The following is a 14,442-nucleotide window of genomic DNA, read 5'->3' as shown; positions in this document are numbered from 1 at the left end:
CTATATAGTTACTGTACGCATCAAAATATGACTCTCATTTCTCCATCCCCATCTTCATTCCACTTTCATCTCTTGCTTCTCTCATATACCCTTCTAGCCATAATATAACTGTTTAGGGCATGGATCTCCTAACAAACCAAAGCCTTCTGACTATGGATGCCCCCGACATCCACTTCAGCTTGAATCTCATCCTGCCTAACTGGATCTATATACTTCTTCCACCACCCTGCTTAATAGACACCCCATTTCACACAATCCTCGTGCTTTTCATTTTTGCGATATTGTGGTTCATAGCTTATAACGCGTGGCACTGCGCCAACGCAACAGGCTAGTAAGTCAAAACGATTTGTCTTTTCTTCATTGCAATAAGCTAACAAACACTACAGTTACAGCCGAGATGAGGTGGACGACTCATATGAGCTCGATGTCCGCATTCCAACTCATCAAGAGTCTTATCTCCCTCGCTAAGTCCGACCTAGTCGACGGGCGCGCCTGACACTGGTCCAAACGGCTCAAGGTAAATATATTGCAGCTTCGAATTTCTCCTGACTCATATTAAACAGAGCTAAAAAGGCTGTACCCTAGCCGCTACAGCACGGTAGAATCGAGGTGATGTTGGAGCGAGGCCGCGTCTGACCAGGAGTCGGAAAATGGAAGATGCCCGTGCATGGTCCGGAAGGGACGACCCCAGGGCAGCTGAAACAAAGTGAGTTCCCCTGCTACCATTACTCTTGCTCAGGACTAACCTTCTATTCGCGAAGAAAATACAAAAAAAAAAAAAAAAAAAAAAAGAAAAAAAAAAAAAAAACAAAAAAAAAAAAAAAAAAAATAAGAAGAAGAAAAGACAAAGTGAGTTCCTCTGCCATTATTACCTCCTGTCCCTTGAGTTTTCTGGAGCCGCCCTGAAGACGCAGAGCGCCGACATCCTGCCATCATTACTCTTGCTCAAGGCTGACATACTTTGCTCTGCTTCAAGAAACTCATAAAATCACAAAAAGGGGCAGGTTGGGCGGAACCAAAAGGGAAAAAAAGGCGTTACAACTCATCCTGGGGCCTCCGGCTCCTTTCGCAACTCTTTCGGCGAACAAGCCCTGTCGGCGAACACAACAATGACAATTCCAAGTGGTCTCGCTGCCAGGATCCAAGGCAAAGCAAATAACAATAAAAACACCTACCTCTTCAAACATTAGGCGAGTGTTGAGGACTGAGTTTCGTCCATGTTTAACCATGTTTAACCATGTCCAAATCCTGACCAAGTCCAAGTCCTCTGTTTATATCCCCCCGTGTCCAAGCCCTGCCATGTTCCTACCATGTTTATTATCCTTCTCAATGTCTGAATCTCACTCTCAATCATCTTCCCAACCATCATAACATCTCCATCAATATTATATGACTTCTATTCAACTTTGTCTACCTCGAGCCTTTTCTTTTCCTACCTAAAATCCTACGTCTTCTTCTACGTCTTCTTCTACGTCTTCTTCTACGCTTTCTTCTACGCCTTCTTCTACGCACTCAATCCCAAAACCTTTGATATGATCTTTTCATGTATACTGCGCTCATAGTTCTTCCCACCTTTTCTCGACCCTCATCCTTCGCACCTTGTCAAGACCCCATCTTTGTTTTCCATCGGAAACCTTGTCTGCTTCCTACTTCCTCACTAACTTTTTGTCGATTGTTCACAATCCTTTACTGGCTCATTTTTCAGGTCTTTCTATTTCTGTATATGACCGAACTTCATATGGTCCTTTTTGGGAGCGACCCTGAATCTTGCTTGTGGCGTGGTGATTTTACTGTGTTCCTCAGTTAGGTTGAGAGAGCATGGGCTCGAAGGTGACTTTGGCAGAAAGCCTCGTTTCGGTTTGTTTCGATTGACATTGCGGCTCCAATTCGCGAGGGGAACTCCGGGCCTTGTTCATTGTTTTCATCACAAAGATGGTGTCAGCTTCAGGTAAGCATTGAGCATCAGCTTGCCACTAGGATCAAATGGCATACTTACTGTTGGCAGCTACTCTAATACATGCCTTTGGCAGAATGAAACACGATCTTTGAGCCCTGGGACGCTCCAAATGCCGGGAGAAGCACGAAAGGATCACGAAACAATACAATAGTCCAGGAGAGACTAGTCGCCTTCTAGAGACGTTGGGTAAGCTGCGCCAGTTCGACACCAAAGATGATTCAACTGCCAGAGGAACATACGGGCTCTCCATTCCATGCTTATCAACTCCCAAATCGAACTCCGTCTCAGTGCTTTCTCATCCAAACCATGTCTCTTGACAATGGCGACCATGCCAGACAATCCTCATACCTACCGGGTTAGAAGCTCCTCCAAGGCCACCCTTCAGGATCTGCTCTTTCCATTAAATCCAGATCGTGATGCTCTTGTTCATATCTAATCCCTTGAGCAAGCTCTCTTCCTCACAGTGGACGGCACAAGGGGATACCGCGAGATCAGTTAGACATCCATTCCAATCACAGAATGTCTGGCTTGCCACTAATTTCTATTCGATTTCATACCATCACTGAGGCAACGGTGCATCTAAAGCCACTTCTGTGCCTTCCTTCTATTGACCTGTCATATTGTACAAGTGTGCAGGGGAGGTCCTGGATCTACGTCGTCCAAATCTCGCCGGAACTAGGACTACCTTGCAGGCATTGCTTCTGTTCCTCCCGCGAGATAATTCCAGAGCTAAAGCAAGTAGACCCTGGTCACAAGCCACCGCAAACTTTCTTTGAATCAAGGTCCCGGGTTTAATGTATACTATGCTTAGAATAACTGGTTGTTATATAGGAATGACCATTTGAGTATAACCCTAGTGAAAATGGAGACCACTTAACGGACTTGCCTTATTAAATTCTGCTTATTACCATAATCACGAAACCGCATCTCGCAGCCGTCTAGGGCTTGTAGCACAATGACTTACCCTAATCTGCTTAATTGAGAGACACTAAGAAATACCCAAGCCCCACTTCGTCTACTCCTGTGCTTTTGTTTCCTTCTCGGAGAAGACATCGGCTATGCCACGAGTAGCCGTCGACAAGATAACCAACCCAGTGTCTTCTAGCTGCCTCTAACACTCCCAATAAAGCGTACAATCCCGACTATTCTTTGCTCGAGTTACAACTCTATCCAGCGGGGGGCTATAAGAATCGTTCTTGCTTGAAACGAGAGCATTTAGCTGCTGCTCATGAGAACCCTCTACCACATCGCGGCGAAAGCTACGGCGCTTCTTGTCAGTTCCTTGGAACCAGGAAGACGTGGATGGAGTCGAGGTTATAACTCACTACCCAACCCCCAATATCCACTGCGAAGCAAGCATATGAAAATCCACAATCACTACGTAAATAGAGGGTGTAATGATTGTTCTGGGCCGTGTTTCGGATGCGCAGGGCGGCGGAAATATTGCGATGTAAAAAGTTTTGCTGGATAGGATGTGGAGAGTATATATGACGCGACGGGGTAGGTCTTCCTGATGCTGAAGTGAAAACATTATGGTGGTTGAGAGGGATATAAGAGGGAGCAGAGGTAGAGATGGAGATGAGAGGAAGGAGAAAGACGCACTTTGAAATATTCTCCTGCGTATAAACTGAGTTTGCGGAACAGTGTTCCGAGAGAGCCACTTGCTGCACGAGTGACTGGGTCATGTATTACATGTACAAGGGAAGCATAGCCTGTGTCATAAAGTTCAGGGTTTCGTTTTGTTTCTTCCTACCCAATGGTTAATGGACCATGGCCAATTACTGATATATAGATTGTTCTAGGTTGACATAGATTAGGTATAAGCTTAGGGAGAGGCGTGTTGATCATCCAATTCATATTCAAACATGGCTAGAAACAGGAGAAGAGAGCCGAATAAAAGATTCTACATATTGAATAAAGTACAAGTATATGAATATAACTCTGAACGCCGGAGCGGCCCCCTTCCCAAAGTAAAGTTTTGAATCCGTTCACGGTACCCTGCGCTGCAAGTCGTGATTACCGAGAGTCTCGGACGGATAGTTCATTAGTACAAAGCAATCGTTTACTGTTCCATGACACGAGTTATCAGACCAGTAGCGACGGTACGGCCACCCTCACGGATGTTGAAACGCTGTCCAGCCTCAGCAGCGACAGACTTATCAAGGCTCAGAACCATCTCAACGTTGTCACCGGGCATGACACGGCGGCTAGCGTCCGCCTCGTCAGGGAAGGTGAGGTCACAAGCAACGTCTATATCATGGTTAGGAGTAAAATCTCTTGTGTAGGTGCTTCAAGTGATTGGAAGAACTTACCAGCAGTGCGGATGAAAACCTGGGGACGGTAGTTGCTGCCGAAGCCGCTGCGACGACCACCCTCGGCCTCGGTCAGGACGTACATGGAGACCAGGAACTTCTTGTGGGCCTTGATGGTGCCAGGAGCGGCAATGACCATACCGCGCCTAACATCCTCACGGCGGGTACCACGGAGAAGAAGACCAGAGTTGTCACCGGCACGGGACTCGTCACAGGACTTCTTGAAGGTCTCGATATCGGTAACCTTGGTCTTCTGGACCTCACCACCACCACCGTGGATCTCGATTTCGCTGTCCTTCTTGAGCAGACCACGCTCGACACGGCCAGAGGCGACGGTACCACGACCGGGGATAGAGAAAACTTCCTCGACGGACATCAGGAAGGGCTTGTCCAGGTCACGCTGGGGAGTAGGGATCCAGGTGTCAACAGCCTCCATAAGGGCGTCAATACGCTCGGTACCAATGTCGGGGCGGCGGTCCTCGAGAGCGCACAGGGCGGAACCGAAGATGATAGGGGTCTCCTCGCCCTCGAAGCCGTAGGAGCTCAGGAGCTCACGCATTTCCAGCTCAACGAGCTCCAACATCTCAGGGTCATCGACGGCATCGACCTTGTTGACGAAGACAACAATCTTCTGGACACCGACCTGGCGGGCAAGCAGCAAGTGTTCACGGGTCTGGGGCCTGTTGAAAGGGCGGTGTCAGCTGTTATCCGGTCATTTCACCTCGTATGTTTGACTTGACGTACATCTGACCATCCGAAGCGGCAACGACAACGATAGCACCGTCCATGTTAGCGGCACCAGTAATCATGTTCTTAATGTAATCGGCGTGGCCGGGACAGTCGACGTGGGCGTAGTGCCTAGACTCGGTCGCGAACTCGATGTGGGCAGTGGAAATGGTGATACCACGCTTACGCTCCTCAGGAGCCTTGTCAATGGCGCCATACTCGAGGAACTGAGCAAGACCCTTGGAGGCCTGGTGCTTGGTGATGGCAGCGGTCAAAGTCGTCTAAGAAAGCAAAGTTAAGAAAGAAACAGCTCCGGAGCAGACAATAGACCTAAACCCACCTTACCGTGATCAACGTGGCCAATGGTACCTTTCATGCTCATTAGCTCAAGAACAACACTTCCATCATGATTGACTCACCGATGTTGACATGGGGCTTGGAACGCTCAAAAGCAGTGGCCATCGCGCGGACAGTCTGCCTGTCCTTGGAGAGCGCATACTGAACAGGGTTAACACCACGGGGACGCAGGAGCGACGTCTTGGTGGTGCGGAAAAGAAGGTTGGCGGTTCTGGAAAGGCCCGACATGATGACTGCTCAGCAAGAAAAGGACAAACAGAAAAAGAGAGCAATGACACGCGATGGATTGAAGGACAACACCCGGCGATGGGTTGAGCTTGCAACTGGCCGGAAAATTTTAGGAGATTGGCTTAGTCATCTATGGGCCAATCAAGGCGGGAGCATTGCGGATGTTCCTGGAGTTCCTGGTGCTCCGCTCCGTCTATACATTGCACTCGTTCACCAGGTAAGATGCCTATTTCTTTTTGCAGATTGACAATTTTCTGATGCTCTGAATGGTAGACTGTGCATACTCTCCTCACCGGGGCAATCGATGATCATACCCAGTGTATTATGGCTGTGTAGCGTTCCTTCAGCGCAACGCGGCGGTCACAGCTAGAATTACAACAGGAACAGGGTCTACTGCTGCAGTAAAGACCTTGAATATAGTACAGGACCTCTATATAATCACTAATGTACATATTATACATGTTTGTTCATGTCAATTCTGCGGGGCGACCTTCACTGTTGTTTCTTCCTCACTGTTAGGACTACCTGTTTGCCAGGCTCCCCCTCCATGGGTGTGACTTGTTCAGCACCGGTATCTTTGATGGCCCCCAATATCGTTTCCATCACATTGTTGACCTCTTCTGGCGTCGCAGGCCGCTTGTGCCTCTTCTTTACTAGAATAATCTCCACCTGTATACCCTTATCCAAGAAACCCGCAATTTTCTTTAGGCGATGAGAAAGGTCATGGGCATCAATGGCCCAGTTCAACTCGACCTGCTTGACGACTTTCTTCGCAGCTTTGGCAGCTTTGACGAGAGCACGCGCGCGCTCTTGAGCTTCTCGGCGGTCCATGATTTTGCAAATGGGTGGAGTTTTCAGCGTGCCAGCCTTGACTTGAATCACAAATTGCTCAGACCGGTTGATACTGCGAAGTATTGTGCTGAGTCTCTCTGGCTCCTTCAGCTTGTTATCCTCTCCAACGATCTGAACATAAGAGGATGGAATATCTTCATCTTTGACCTCTCCAGTTGTCTGCTGCCTACTGCGGGCGATCACAGAACGAGATCGAATCTGCGGTGGAGTGTGCACGGGAGTATAACGAAGGAATTGAGGTCGAGGTGATACTTGAGGTAGGAGGAATGTTTGGCGGAGAGCCTGTGTCGTTGAGACGAGGCCGCGGATGTGCCTCATCGTGGCAAAGGAAAAAGACAGGTTGAAGAAAATGAACTTGAAACAATCCAAGACGAATGATAGCCAATTGACAAGTGTAAAGTCCGAGGAAGAAATACTCTGTAGGGTATTCTGTAAGGTCAAGTCTGAAGCACAGCTTGCAGCGGGTAGAGCTAACGCATGCGGTTGGATGTTTCTCTGGAGCAGCCTGAGCCACAGTCCAGATTCGACGCCACAGCGGACCCGACCCTTTTCCAGCCGTTTTACCCTGAGAAGGTGGACAACTTTCTTATCTTCCATCCTCTGCCTCATTTGACTACTCGTTGACATTCTTCGGAGGTCTCAGCCCCTATGGTTCCAGCGTCTTTCCATCCCTAAGATTCCTCTCTTTTATCTCTCGGACACGACCCAAGGACACCGTCCCTGGGACGTGCCTGAATTCTTGCCGTTCCCTTCTTGCTCGCATGTCGACTGGAGTTGACGGACGACAACCAGGCCCTAGAGCCAGTAGACGTTCCATCTCGCGCGTCACCGACACTGCAGATTCCACTCTGGATCTACCAACCGCATACGCAGACAAACGGCCAGCCATCATGACTCAAAGTCAGCGATCGCGTTACATCAAGACGGGTGCCATCGTCGGCGCCTTGCTATTGATGCTTTTCTGGCTTGCCCCGTCAAGAAGTACGGTATCTAGTTATGGGCCCGGTGGGTTGCCACTGTTCCTGCCTGTGTAATCCGTCACTAATGCGACTTGTAGGTTCTCAACCCATTGCCGGCGGGTCCCCCCTCACGACGAAATGCTCGAAGCCACATGATTCCTCCAAGCCTCTTATCCAGTACGCAATGATGATTGATGCCGGAAGTCAGGGCTCCCGAATCCACGTTTACAAATTTAATAACTGCGGAACTACCCCCGAGCTTGAGCATGAGGAGTTTAAGCAGACTGAGCCGAGAGAAGGCGGCTCTGGACTCAGCTCTTATAGGGAAGATGCCGAGGGCGCAGCAAAGAGCTTGGATGTTCTTCTAGCCGTGGCCATGTCGACTGTCCCCGACGAGTACAAGTCGTGCTCGCCGATTGCGGTTAAGGCTACTGCTGGACTACGCATGCTTGGTCCTGAGCTGAGCGAGAAGATTTTGGAAGCCGTGAGGACTCGCTTGGAAACCGTCTACCCGTTCCCCGTCGTTTCTCGGGAGAAGGGCGGTGTTGAGATCATGGACGGCAAGGACGAGGGTGTCTATGCTTGGATCACCACCAACTACCTCCTAGGAAAGATTGGTGGTCCGGATGAGACGCCCACCGCTGCGGTTTTTGATCTTGGTGGAGGGTCCACTCAGATTGTTTTCCAGCCCACGTTTGAAAAAAGCCCGTCCGGCGGTATGCCCGAGCATTTGGCCGAGGGTGACCACAAGTATGACCTTCAGTTTGGCGGACGGCACTTTGAGCTCTACCAGCACTCCCACCTTGGTTATGGTCTTATGGCTGCCCGCGATACTGTGCACAAGGCTATCGTTGATGCGAAGCTGGCGGCTATGCCTCCGAACGACCGCTCTTGGCTGAAGGAACCCATTTCCAACCCTTGCATCGGACCCGGAATGGAACGCGAAGTGAAACTGAAGTACGAGGGAGAACAGGCGAACCACCCGCTCGCCCCCGCGATCACAGTCACGATGGTCGGTCCGAAAGAGGGAGCTCCTTCGACGGCCGCTCAGTGCCGCGGGTTGACGGAGAAGATCCTAAACAAGGAAGCTGCCTGCGGGCTCGCTCCCTGCTCCTTCAACGGTGTTCACCAGCCCTCTCTCGAGAAGACTTTCGCCAGAGAGGACGTTTATATCTTCTCCTACTTCTACGAGCGCACTCAGCCTCTGGGCATGCCTGATGCATTCACGTTAGAGGAAATGCGCGATCTCACGAAGACTGTCTGCGCCGGAGAGTCCGCGTGGAAGGTCTTTGAAGGCATTCCGGATGCACTCAAGGAACTGCGTGACCGACCGGAGTGGTGTCTGGACCTGAACTTCCAGCTTGGTCTCCTCCATACGGGCTATGAGATGCCTTTGTCACGCGAGGTCAAGATTGCCAAAAAGATCAAGGGCAACGAGCTTGGATGGTGTCTTGGTGCTAGGTAAGCACATAATTCTACCCGTCTCTGCATTTCGCAACGATACTGACAGATAGATAGTCTTCCTCTCCTGAGCCAGGAATCGGGCTGGACTTGCCGGGTAAAGGAGATTTCATAAACGACGGTGACGCCGAAAATGACTGAGTTATATCTTTTAATTATCCTTAAAATGAGTGCATACAATTCCTTTTCCCTTCTGCATGCTAACAGGCTAGACCGTTGGTACTGTATTCTTCATGTTTCAATTGGATGTGGCTTGGTGCTATGTACGATACCGGCGCAGTTCTGGTTATCGACGGATATAGAGTTCATCATTTATTGGAGATATTTGTTTAATGTCAAGCCAACAACCTGCGTTTCCTTTCAAGCTAAGTCGAGAAGACGCTTAACCGCCGTCTGAACGCCTGAGATACCCAATTGAACCAGCATCCAACCGAACTATCAACAACTCCGTCATCCATTTGTATTTGTACCCAAGAGGTTCTCTATAGAACGCCAATAAATGCATGAAGGTAGTAGACCGCAGTGTAGGCCTTATTCACCGAGATCCTGGATCGATGGCTTTTCTGTTGAAGATTTCTTCTCTTTGCCCATCAAGCGATCCATTAAATCTGTGTCTTCGGTCGGCCCGTGGGAGCCAGAGGGCTCCTTGTCTTCTTCATCGCCCGGCCGCTTTTCTTCCAAAACGCCAAGTCCGAGATTCTATAGAAGCATTATTAGAAATTGAACAGCCTGCACCTTTCAACGATGGACGAAACATACCATCTCAATATACTGACCCTCGCGCTGGCCATCATTCTCCTCGTCCCCATCATCATCAAGCTGTAAATCCTTCCCTCGCCCAGCAGCTATCTCCCGCTCAAGATCCTCATTAGCAGACTTCATCTGCGGCAAAAACGCAGACAACCTGCTGAGAAGACCGGGCTCCTGATCAATGCGACGGATATTCGGTTTTCGGCGCGCCGGTAAGGACGTGATCGCCTCATTGTCTCCAGTTAAACCGGCAGAGTCGCTCTGGGCATCATCGTCATCATCATCATCATCAAAAGAGGACAAAGACGAGCCAGAGGAGGAAGTATAATCGTCGTCCTCAACATCCTGATCGTGAGGTGCGGAGGCGGAGCGGGCGTTTACCGCATCGGAAGCCGAAAGTTCGCGCCGGCCATTACTCGTCACATTCATATTCTGCTGGTCGACGGTAGTAGTGCGCGGGCGGTTGGGCAGAGTTATCGCAGGCGACGGTGACGCGTGATTGTTGCCATCAGGCTGCTCCGGGCGCTTCTGTGGCACATTGTCCATTTCCTGCGCTGCCAATGAAGCGAGAGGAAGACTCTAACTTGCGTATCAGCGGTAGCCGGGCGAAGGATGTGCTTCGCGAAACACTAGGAGTGGGGTCGCCGGTCGCGAGGGGTTAGCTGCAGGTCCCAGGATTAATTGGATGCTTGGGTATGCGGGCGTCTGGCTGAAGAATTGCGAATTCAAGGTTCTTTGTCTCAGCGAGAATATTGTTTGAGGTCTAGACTAGAAGGATCTTGGACGGGACGAGGCTCGACCAGTGGTTGGCATTGGCTCTCGTTTGTCCATCCCGGTCATACTTGCTCTCAGTGGAAGGTCAAGCTGTCCACTTCATTTCATTTAGCCTGCAGCCATGAAGGATCAGATCACCAGCTGTAGTAATCTGGTGGCAGTGAACTGTCCCTCTTGCTCCGTACTTTGTGATTGGGGGTTTGACATGACTATATGAAGCTGACACCGTCCGACTTGGAACGTTGAGCCCCGTTCTCTCTGGCTGGGGCTTTATTCCACCCCCTCACTCTCGAGTCGGTCTTCTTTGTCGTCCTCGTTCCAGGCATTCGGTTGTTTCTTTCAGTCAATCTTTCTTTTATATATTTTGAGCGTGCATTAGCGTTGTCCTTGTTTCTCTCTGTGCGACAACTTTGCGATCTGCATCGTGCTAGAGGTATGTATCCGTTGTTGATCTGTAGATGGCCGCTGGGTGTCTATACTTCCGACAATCCGAGTATAGCTAACAGCTCTCCTAGGTAGTACCACCGGAGGACTTTCGAGAGTCTTGAGGAAATAGGGACAGTTTGTCGAGCGATACTATTAGCTAAGAGCACAACCGCTTCAGTCTCAGTCTCTCGCTGCAAGAAAGCCAGACATGTCCGCATCGAGGATAAGCCCCCCGGAGCTCCGAGTCCAGGAGCCCTCCCCAACAGAAGATACCAGCAAGGTCGCAACCACAGACAAGAACCCCGCAACCAGACGGACCCTGCATCAGAATATCCTCGGCAAACTACGTCCGCTCCCCCTGCAATACCACTGGACATTCTGGTACGACAAGCACTCCGGCGCTGAGAGCGCTTCGACCTCAGAGTACGATGAGAGACTGTATGTGCTCTACGAGGACGTCTCCGACATAGCGACCTTCTACCGAGTCTATAACAACTACCCCTGGGACAAGGTCCCGCAGCGGGATACGGTGCATATCTTCCGCAAAGGCGTGAAGCCCGTCTGGGAGGATCCAGAGAATCTGAAGGGGGGTTGTTGGAGGTTCCGCGTGCCGAAGAGGAAGGCCCAGGCTTTCTTCCATGAGATTGCGATTCTGTGTATCTCGAGTGAGTTCCAGGCGGCGTTGGAGAAAGGTATGTATTCATTACACTAGAGCATATGTGCTATTGAAGGTCGCTGGACTAATACATGGATATAGAGCATGACCATGTCCTCGGGGTATCTACCTCCGTGCGCTTCAGCACACATCTGGTCTCGGTTTGGAACAAATTAGGTTCAAACGAGCGCTCTATCAAGCTTCTTGAAGAAACGATCCTCAACCGCCTGTCCCCGAATCTACGGCCCACCGACTCAAGCCCTAACTCGTATTTCTACAAGCGCCACCACGAGAATGACGGATACCAGGAGGCCATCGAAGGGTCCAAACCATGACCTCCTAGCGATTCGATCGGTTGAGTTCTGTTTCTTTCTTTTGTTGCAATCATTTTATCCATGTATAGCTTAGAGGTTAAAGAAAAGCAGTTGCTGATGACCATTAATTGATTATCTATGTTGTCGTTGACTGTTTATACATGGTTCTTGAACTACTCATACAAGTTTTAGGGCCGCAAACGCTGGTTCGTGTAGGTATCCATGCGCGCATATGCCTACTCCCTATTTGAAATCTTCTCGTCTGCATCGGCAGGCCTCCAGCTTTGCGCCTTCGAGCCCTAATTCTGAACCTGTCCTTCACGGCCCCTATCTCGATCTCCACCCGCCGGCATATACCGGTCTATCTCGACAAAGCCCCGAGGCCGCTCCTCAGTCCTTTCTGGGGACCGGACGCGGCGACGGGGAGAACGGCTGCGGTGGCTAGTGACCGGGACGTAGCGGTCGATGTCAAGCATACTTTGGGAATGCCGACCACGTGGTGAGGTAGGTAGCTTCCCATCATTCTCCCTCTCCCTCTCTCTACCGCGGTCTTGGTCTTTGTCCTTCTCTGCAGGCCTGTCCCGATTCTGTTCTCGATCGCCAGCTCTGTCTCGTTCCCTATCCCGTCCAGAGAGCCGATCGCGGTCACGCTCACGGTCTCTCTCCCTGTCTTGCTCTGAAGAAGCTTCTTTATCTCGAGTTCGATCGCGATCCTTGTCGCGGTCATTTTCTCGCTCTCGCTCCCGCTCCCTATCACGATCTCGGTGTCTCTCTCTGTCTCTTGACCTGTCCCTGTTTCTGGAGCGGTCTCTTTCCCTCTCTCGAGCTCGGTCTCTCGACTTGTCTAGCTCACCTTCTTTTTCTCGTGCCCTCTCGCGGTCTCGGTCCCTGTGACTTGGACGCGCTGATGGTGAGCGGGTATAGCGACTATATCGTCGCCGGTACCTATCGTAGTCAGGCCTAGCCCTGTCACGATCTCGACTTCGGTCCCGGCTGCGGTCTCGACGGCGATCATTATCTTTAGCTCGATCATCTCGCTCACGGTCCCTGTCGCGGTCGGGTCGCCTTTCTCGATCTCGGTCCTTGTCCCTGTCTTTTTCTCTGTCTCCATCTGTTCGATCACGGTCACGATCTTGATCACGCTCGCGGTTTCTGTCGTATGTTCGATTAAGAGATCGGCTCCGACTGCGACCCGGTCGCCAGCTTCTGTAGGGCTGTCGGTATTCGCGAAACGGGGGTCTGTCGTCCGTGCCTCGATCTCGGGGTCGGTCGGACGCTTCTCGTGAACGACCATCACGGTCGTCGAATCGTGATATTCTCCTCCTTGGGCGACTGCCGCTGCTATCACGCTTCCGGTTTCGATCGTCTGCTACTGTCGATCCTCGTCTGCGGGCAAAGTCAGCATCAACGGCCGGGCTACCTGGTTTAGTAGGAGTGTCGGAGAACCTCGACTCTGAAGCGCCCTTGGGTTTGGTTGGCGGTGGTTTAAGTCCATTTTCAATCGCTTCGGCTTCTTCGAAATCAAACTCTGGCTTCTGACGAGCTTTCGCTGCTCGCTCTTCACCTTCCTTAAGCAAAAGCTGCAAGGCTGCCTCTTCCAACGCCTTCTCGTCCACTGGAGCTGGTAGGGGTGGCGGAGGTGTAGGCTCTTTGGATACCGGGGTTTTCTCGGTTTGGGAGTCTTTGCGTTGAGGTGACGGCCCACGCTCAGAGCGATGACTTGGGGAGCCACGGTCACGGTAACGGAAATCTCGGTCCCTGAACCTATCACGGTCTCTGTCTGCATCCCTGTCCCTTGTTCGGCTGCGACCTCGGTCGCGATATCCCCAATCCCGGTATCTCTCGCGATCTTCACGACGTCGCCCATCATATCGCTCCTGGCGTTCTTTCTCCCGTTGCTCATCCAAGACTCTCTGCTCGGTGCGCCGTTGTTCGTCACGCTCCCGTCTCCTAGCTCGGTCTTCATCGTCCTTCTTCCGTTGAATTTCGCGCTGCTTTCGATCTTCTTCCTCTTTCCGACGGGCCTCTTCTTCCTCGGCTTCCCTGCGTTTGCGTTCCTCCTCCCGCCAGATCTTTTCGCGCTCGTCGCGCTTGGCCTTCACGATCATAGCGTATTCCTCATCTGTCCTGTTGCCCGCAATTTCTTCACGAGCGGCCTGCTCGTCGCCGACTTCTTGCCGACGAACCTCCTGAATCGCCTTAAAAATAGCCGGGAGGTGTTTTGCGGCCAGCGCATCCAAAGTCTTCTCCACGGTCTTGTAGATATCACTGCGGTCGACGGCGCCCTCAATCAGCGTCGCGGCCTTACCTTGTTCTCTCGATAGTAAACCAGGTTCGCGCTCTATCTCAGACTCGGCAATTTCGGTGAGAAGTCTCGTAAATTCCGCTTTCCCCTCCTGGCGCAGGTCAGTGTTACTGCTTGGATAAAAGAATAAAATGTAAATTTTCGTACACCATCATGAAATTCTGACCATATTTTCTTGCGAATATGATCAAATCCGCCCTTCTTTTTGAAGCTGTGGAGAAGATCCTCAATAGCTTCGCGTTGCGCCGCAGTCAAAGGCAGCTCCTCGGTCTTGTATTTCTTCCGCTGCTGGAATCGCTCGACATCAATAGATGGTCGCTTCAAGCCATTCACTTGCGCCCCGGGAGCCTCCACAGACCCATCCAT

General features: G+C 50.9%; 7 protein-coding genes across 7 annotated transcripts; 3 read left to right on the top strand and 4 right to left on the bottom strand.

The window, feature by feature from the left end:
* Positions 1–152: 152 nt before the first annotated feature.
* Positions 153–521, top strand: BDW74DRAFT_183617 (uncharacterized protein; the record flags this gene model as incomplete). Its single annotated transcript, XM_073730564.1, has 3 exons — positions 153–331; positions 387–426; positions 480–521. The coding sequence occupies 3 exons, from the start codon at positions 153–155 to the stop codon at positions 519–521; spliced, it is 261 nt and encodes an 86-aa protein (XP_073578237.1).
* Positions 522–3,795: 3,274 nt separating this feature from the next.
* On the bottom strand, positions 3,796–5,648 carry BDW74DRAFT_163281 (translation elongation factor Tu). The gene is made up of 5 exons (XM_073726084.1): positions 5,415–5,648; positions 5,336–5,364; positions 5,014–5,276; positions 4,270–4,949; positions 3,796–4,207 (listed from the first exon to the last, which is right to left on the bottom strand). The coding sequence occupies exons 1-5, from the start codon at positions 5,578–5,580 to the stop codon at positions 4,020–4,022; spliced, it is 1,326 nt and encodes a 441-aa protein (XP_073578236.1). The 5' UTR covers positions 5,581–5,648; the 3' UTR covers positions 3,796–4,019.
* Positions 5,649–5,853: 205 nt separating this feature from the next.
* Positions 5,854–6,843, bottom strand: BDW74DRAFT_163279 (putative translation initiation factor IF3). The gene has a single exon (XM_073726083.1). The coding sequence runs from the start codon at positions 6,748–6,750 to the stop codon at positions 6,073–6,075; it is 678 nt and encodes a 225-aa protein (XP_073578235.1). The 5' UTR covers positions 6,751–6,843; the 3' UTR covers positions 5,854–6,072.
* Positions 6,844–7,322: 479 nt separating this feature from the next.
* BDW74DRAFT_171432 (guanosine diphosphatase) lies at positions 7,323–8,967 on the top strand (the record flags this gene model as incomplete). The annotated part of the gene is made up of 3 exons (XM_073727306.1): positions 7,323–7,437; positions 7,490–8,852; positions 8,910–8,967. The coding sequence occupies 3 exons, from the start codon at positions 7,323–7,325 to the stop codon at positions 8,965–8,967; spliced, it is 1,536 nt and encodes a 511-aa protein (XP_073578234.1).
* Positions 8,968–9,119: 152 nt separating this feature from the next.
* Positions 9,120–10,309, bottom strand: BDW74DRAFT_109163 (NOPCHAP1/New4 family protein). The gene is made up of 2 exons (XM_073721733.1): positions 9,612–10,309; positions 9,120–9,551 (listed from the first exon to the last, which is right to left on the bottom strand). Exons 1-2 carry the CDS (start codon positions 10,146–10,148, stop codon positions 9,384–9,386), a joined length of 705 nt encoding a protein of 234 aa, XP_073578233.1. The 5' UTR covers positions 10,149–10,309; the 3' UTR covers positions 9,120–9,383.
* Positions 10,310–10,726: 417 nt separating this feature from the next.
* On the top strand, positions 10,727–11,931 carry BDW74DRAFT_109137 (eukaryotic translation initiation factor 4E). Its single transcript, XM_073721732.1, has 3 exons — positions 10,727–10,809; positions 10,892–11,494; positions 11,560–11,931. Exons 2-3 carry the CDS (start codon positions 11,011–11,013, stop codon positions 11,790–11,792), a joined length of 717 nt encoding a protein of 238 aa, XP_073578232.1. The 5' UTR covers positions 10,727–10,809; positions 10,892–11,010; the 3' UTR covers positions 11,793–11,931.
* A 684-nt stretch (positions 11,932–12,615) lies between these two features.
* On the bottom strand, positions 12,616–14,442 carry BDW74DRAFT_183611 (BOD1/SHG1 domain-containing protein; the record flags this gene model as incomplete). The annotated part of the gene is made up of 3 exons (XM_073730563.1): positions 12,616–13,137; positions 13,181–14,167; positions 14,224–14,442. The coding sequence occupies 3 exons, from the start codon at positions 14,440–14,442 to the stop codon at positions 12,616–12,618; spliced, it is 1,728 nt and encodes a 575-aa protein (XP_073578231.1).

Source organism: Aspergillus multicolor (assembly GCF_047715735.1).
Source record: "Aspergillus multicolor strain CBS 133.54 unplaced genomic scaffold BDW74scaffold_48, whole genome shotgun sequence".
NCBI lineage: Eukaryota > Fungi > Ascomycota > Eurotiomycetes > Eurotiales > Aspergillaceae > Aspergillus > Aspergillus multicolor.
This window is presented reverse-complemented; position numbering and strand designations above follow the sequence as displayed.

Bases quoted from the DNA above. Each gene is read 5' to 3' on its own strand.
- BDW74DRAFT_163279 (XM_073726083.1), bottom strand. From the start codon at position 6,750: ATGAGGCACATCCGCGGCCTCGTCTCAACGACACAGGCTCTCCGCCAA.
- BDW74DRAFT_109137 (XM_073721732.1), top strand. From the start codon at position 11,011: ATGTCCGCATCGAGGATAAGCCCCCCGGAGCTCCGAGTCCAGGAGCCC. The intron at 11,495-11,559 runs GTATGTATTCAT...ACATGGATATAG, and splicing joins CCAGGCGGCGTTGGAGAAAG to AGCATGACCATGTCCTCGGG.
- BDW74DRAFT_109163 (XM_073721733.1), bottom strand. From the start codon at position 10,148: ATGGACAATGTGCCACAGAAGCGCCCGGAGCAGCCTGATGGCAACAAT. The intron at 9,552-9,611 runs GTATGTTTCGTC...ATGCTTCTATAG, and splicing joins AGGGTCAGTATATTGAGATG to AATCTCGGACTTGGCGTTTT.
- BDW74DRAFT_163281 (XM_073726084.1), bottom strand. From the start codon at position 5,580: ATGTCGGGCCTTTCCAGAACCGCCAACCTTCTTTTCCGCACCACCAAG. The intron at 5,365-5,414 runs GTGAGTCAATCA...TGAGCATGAAAG, and splicing joins CAAGCCCCATGTCAACATCG to GTACCATTGGCCACGTTGAT. The intron at 4,208-4,269 runs GTAAGTTCTTCC...ACCATGATATAG, and splicing joins GGTTTTCATCCGCACTGCTG to ACGTTGCTTGTGACCTCACC.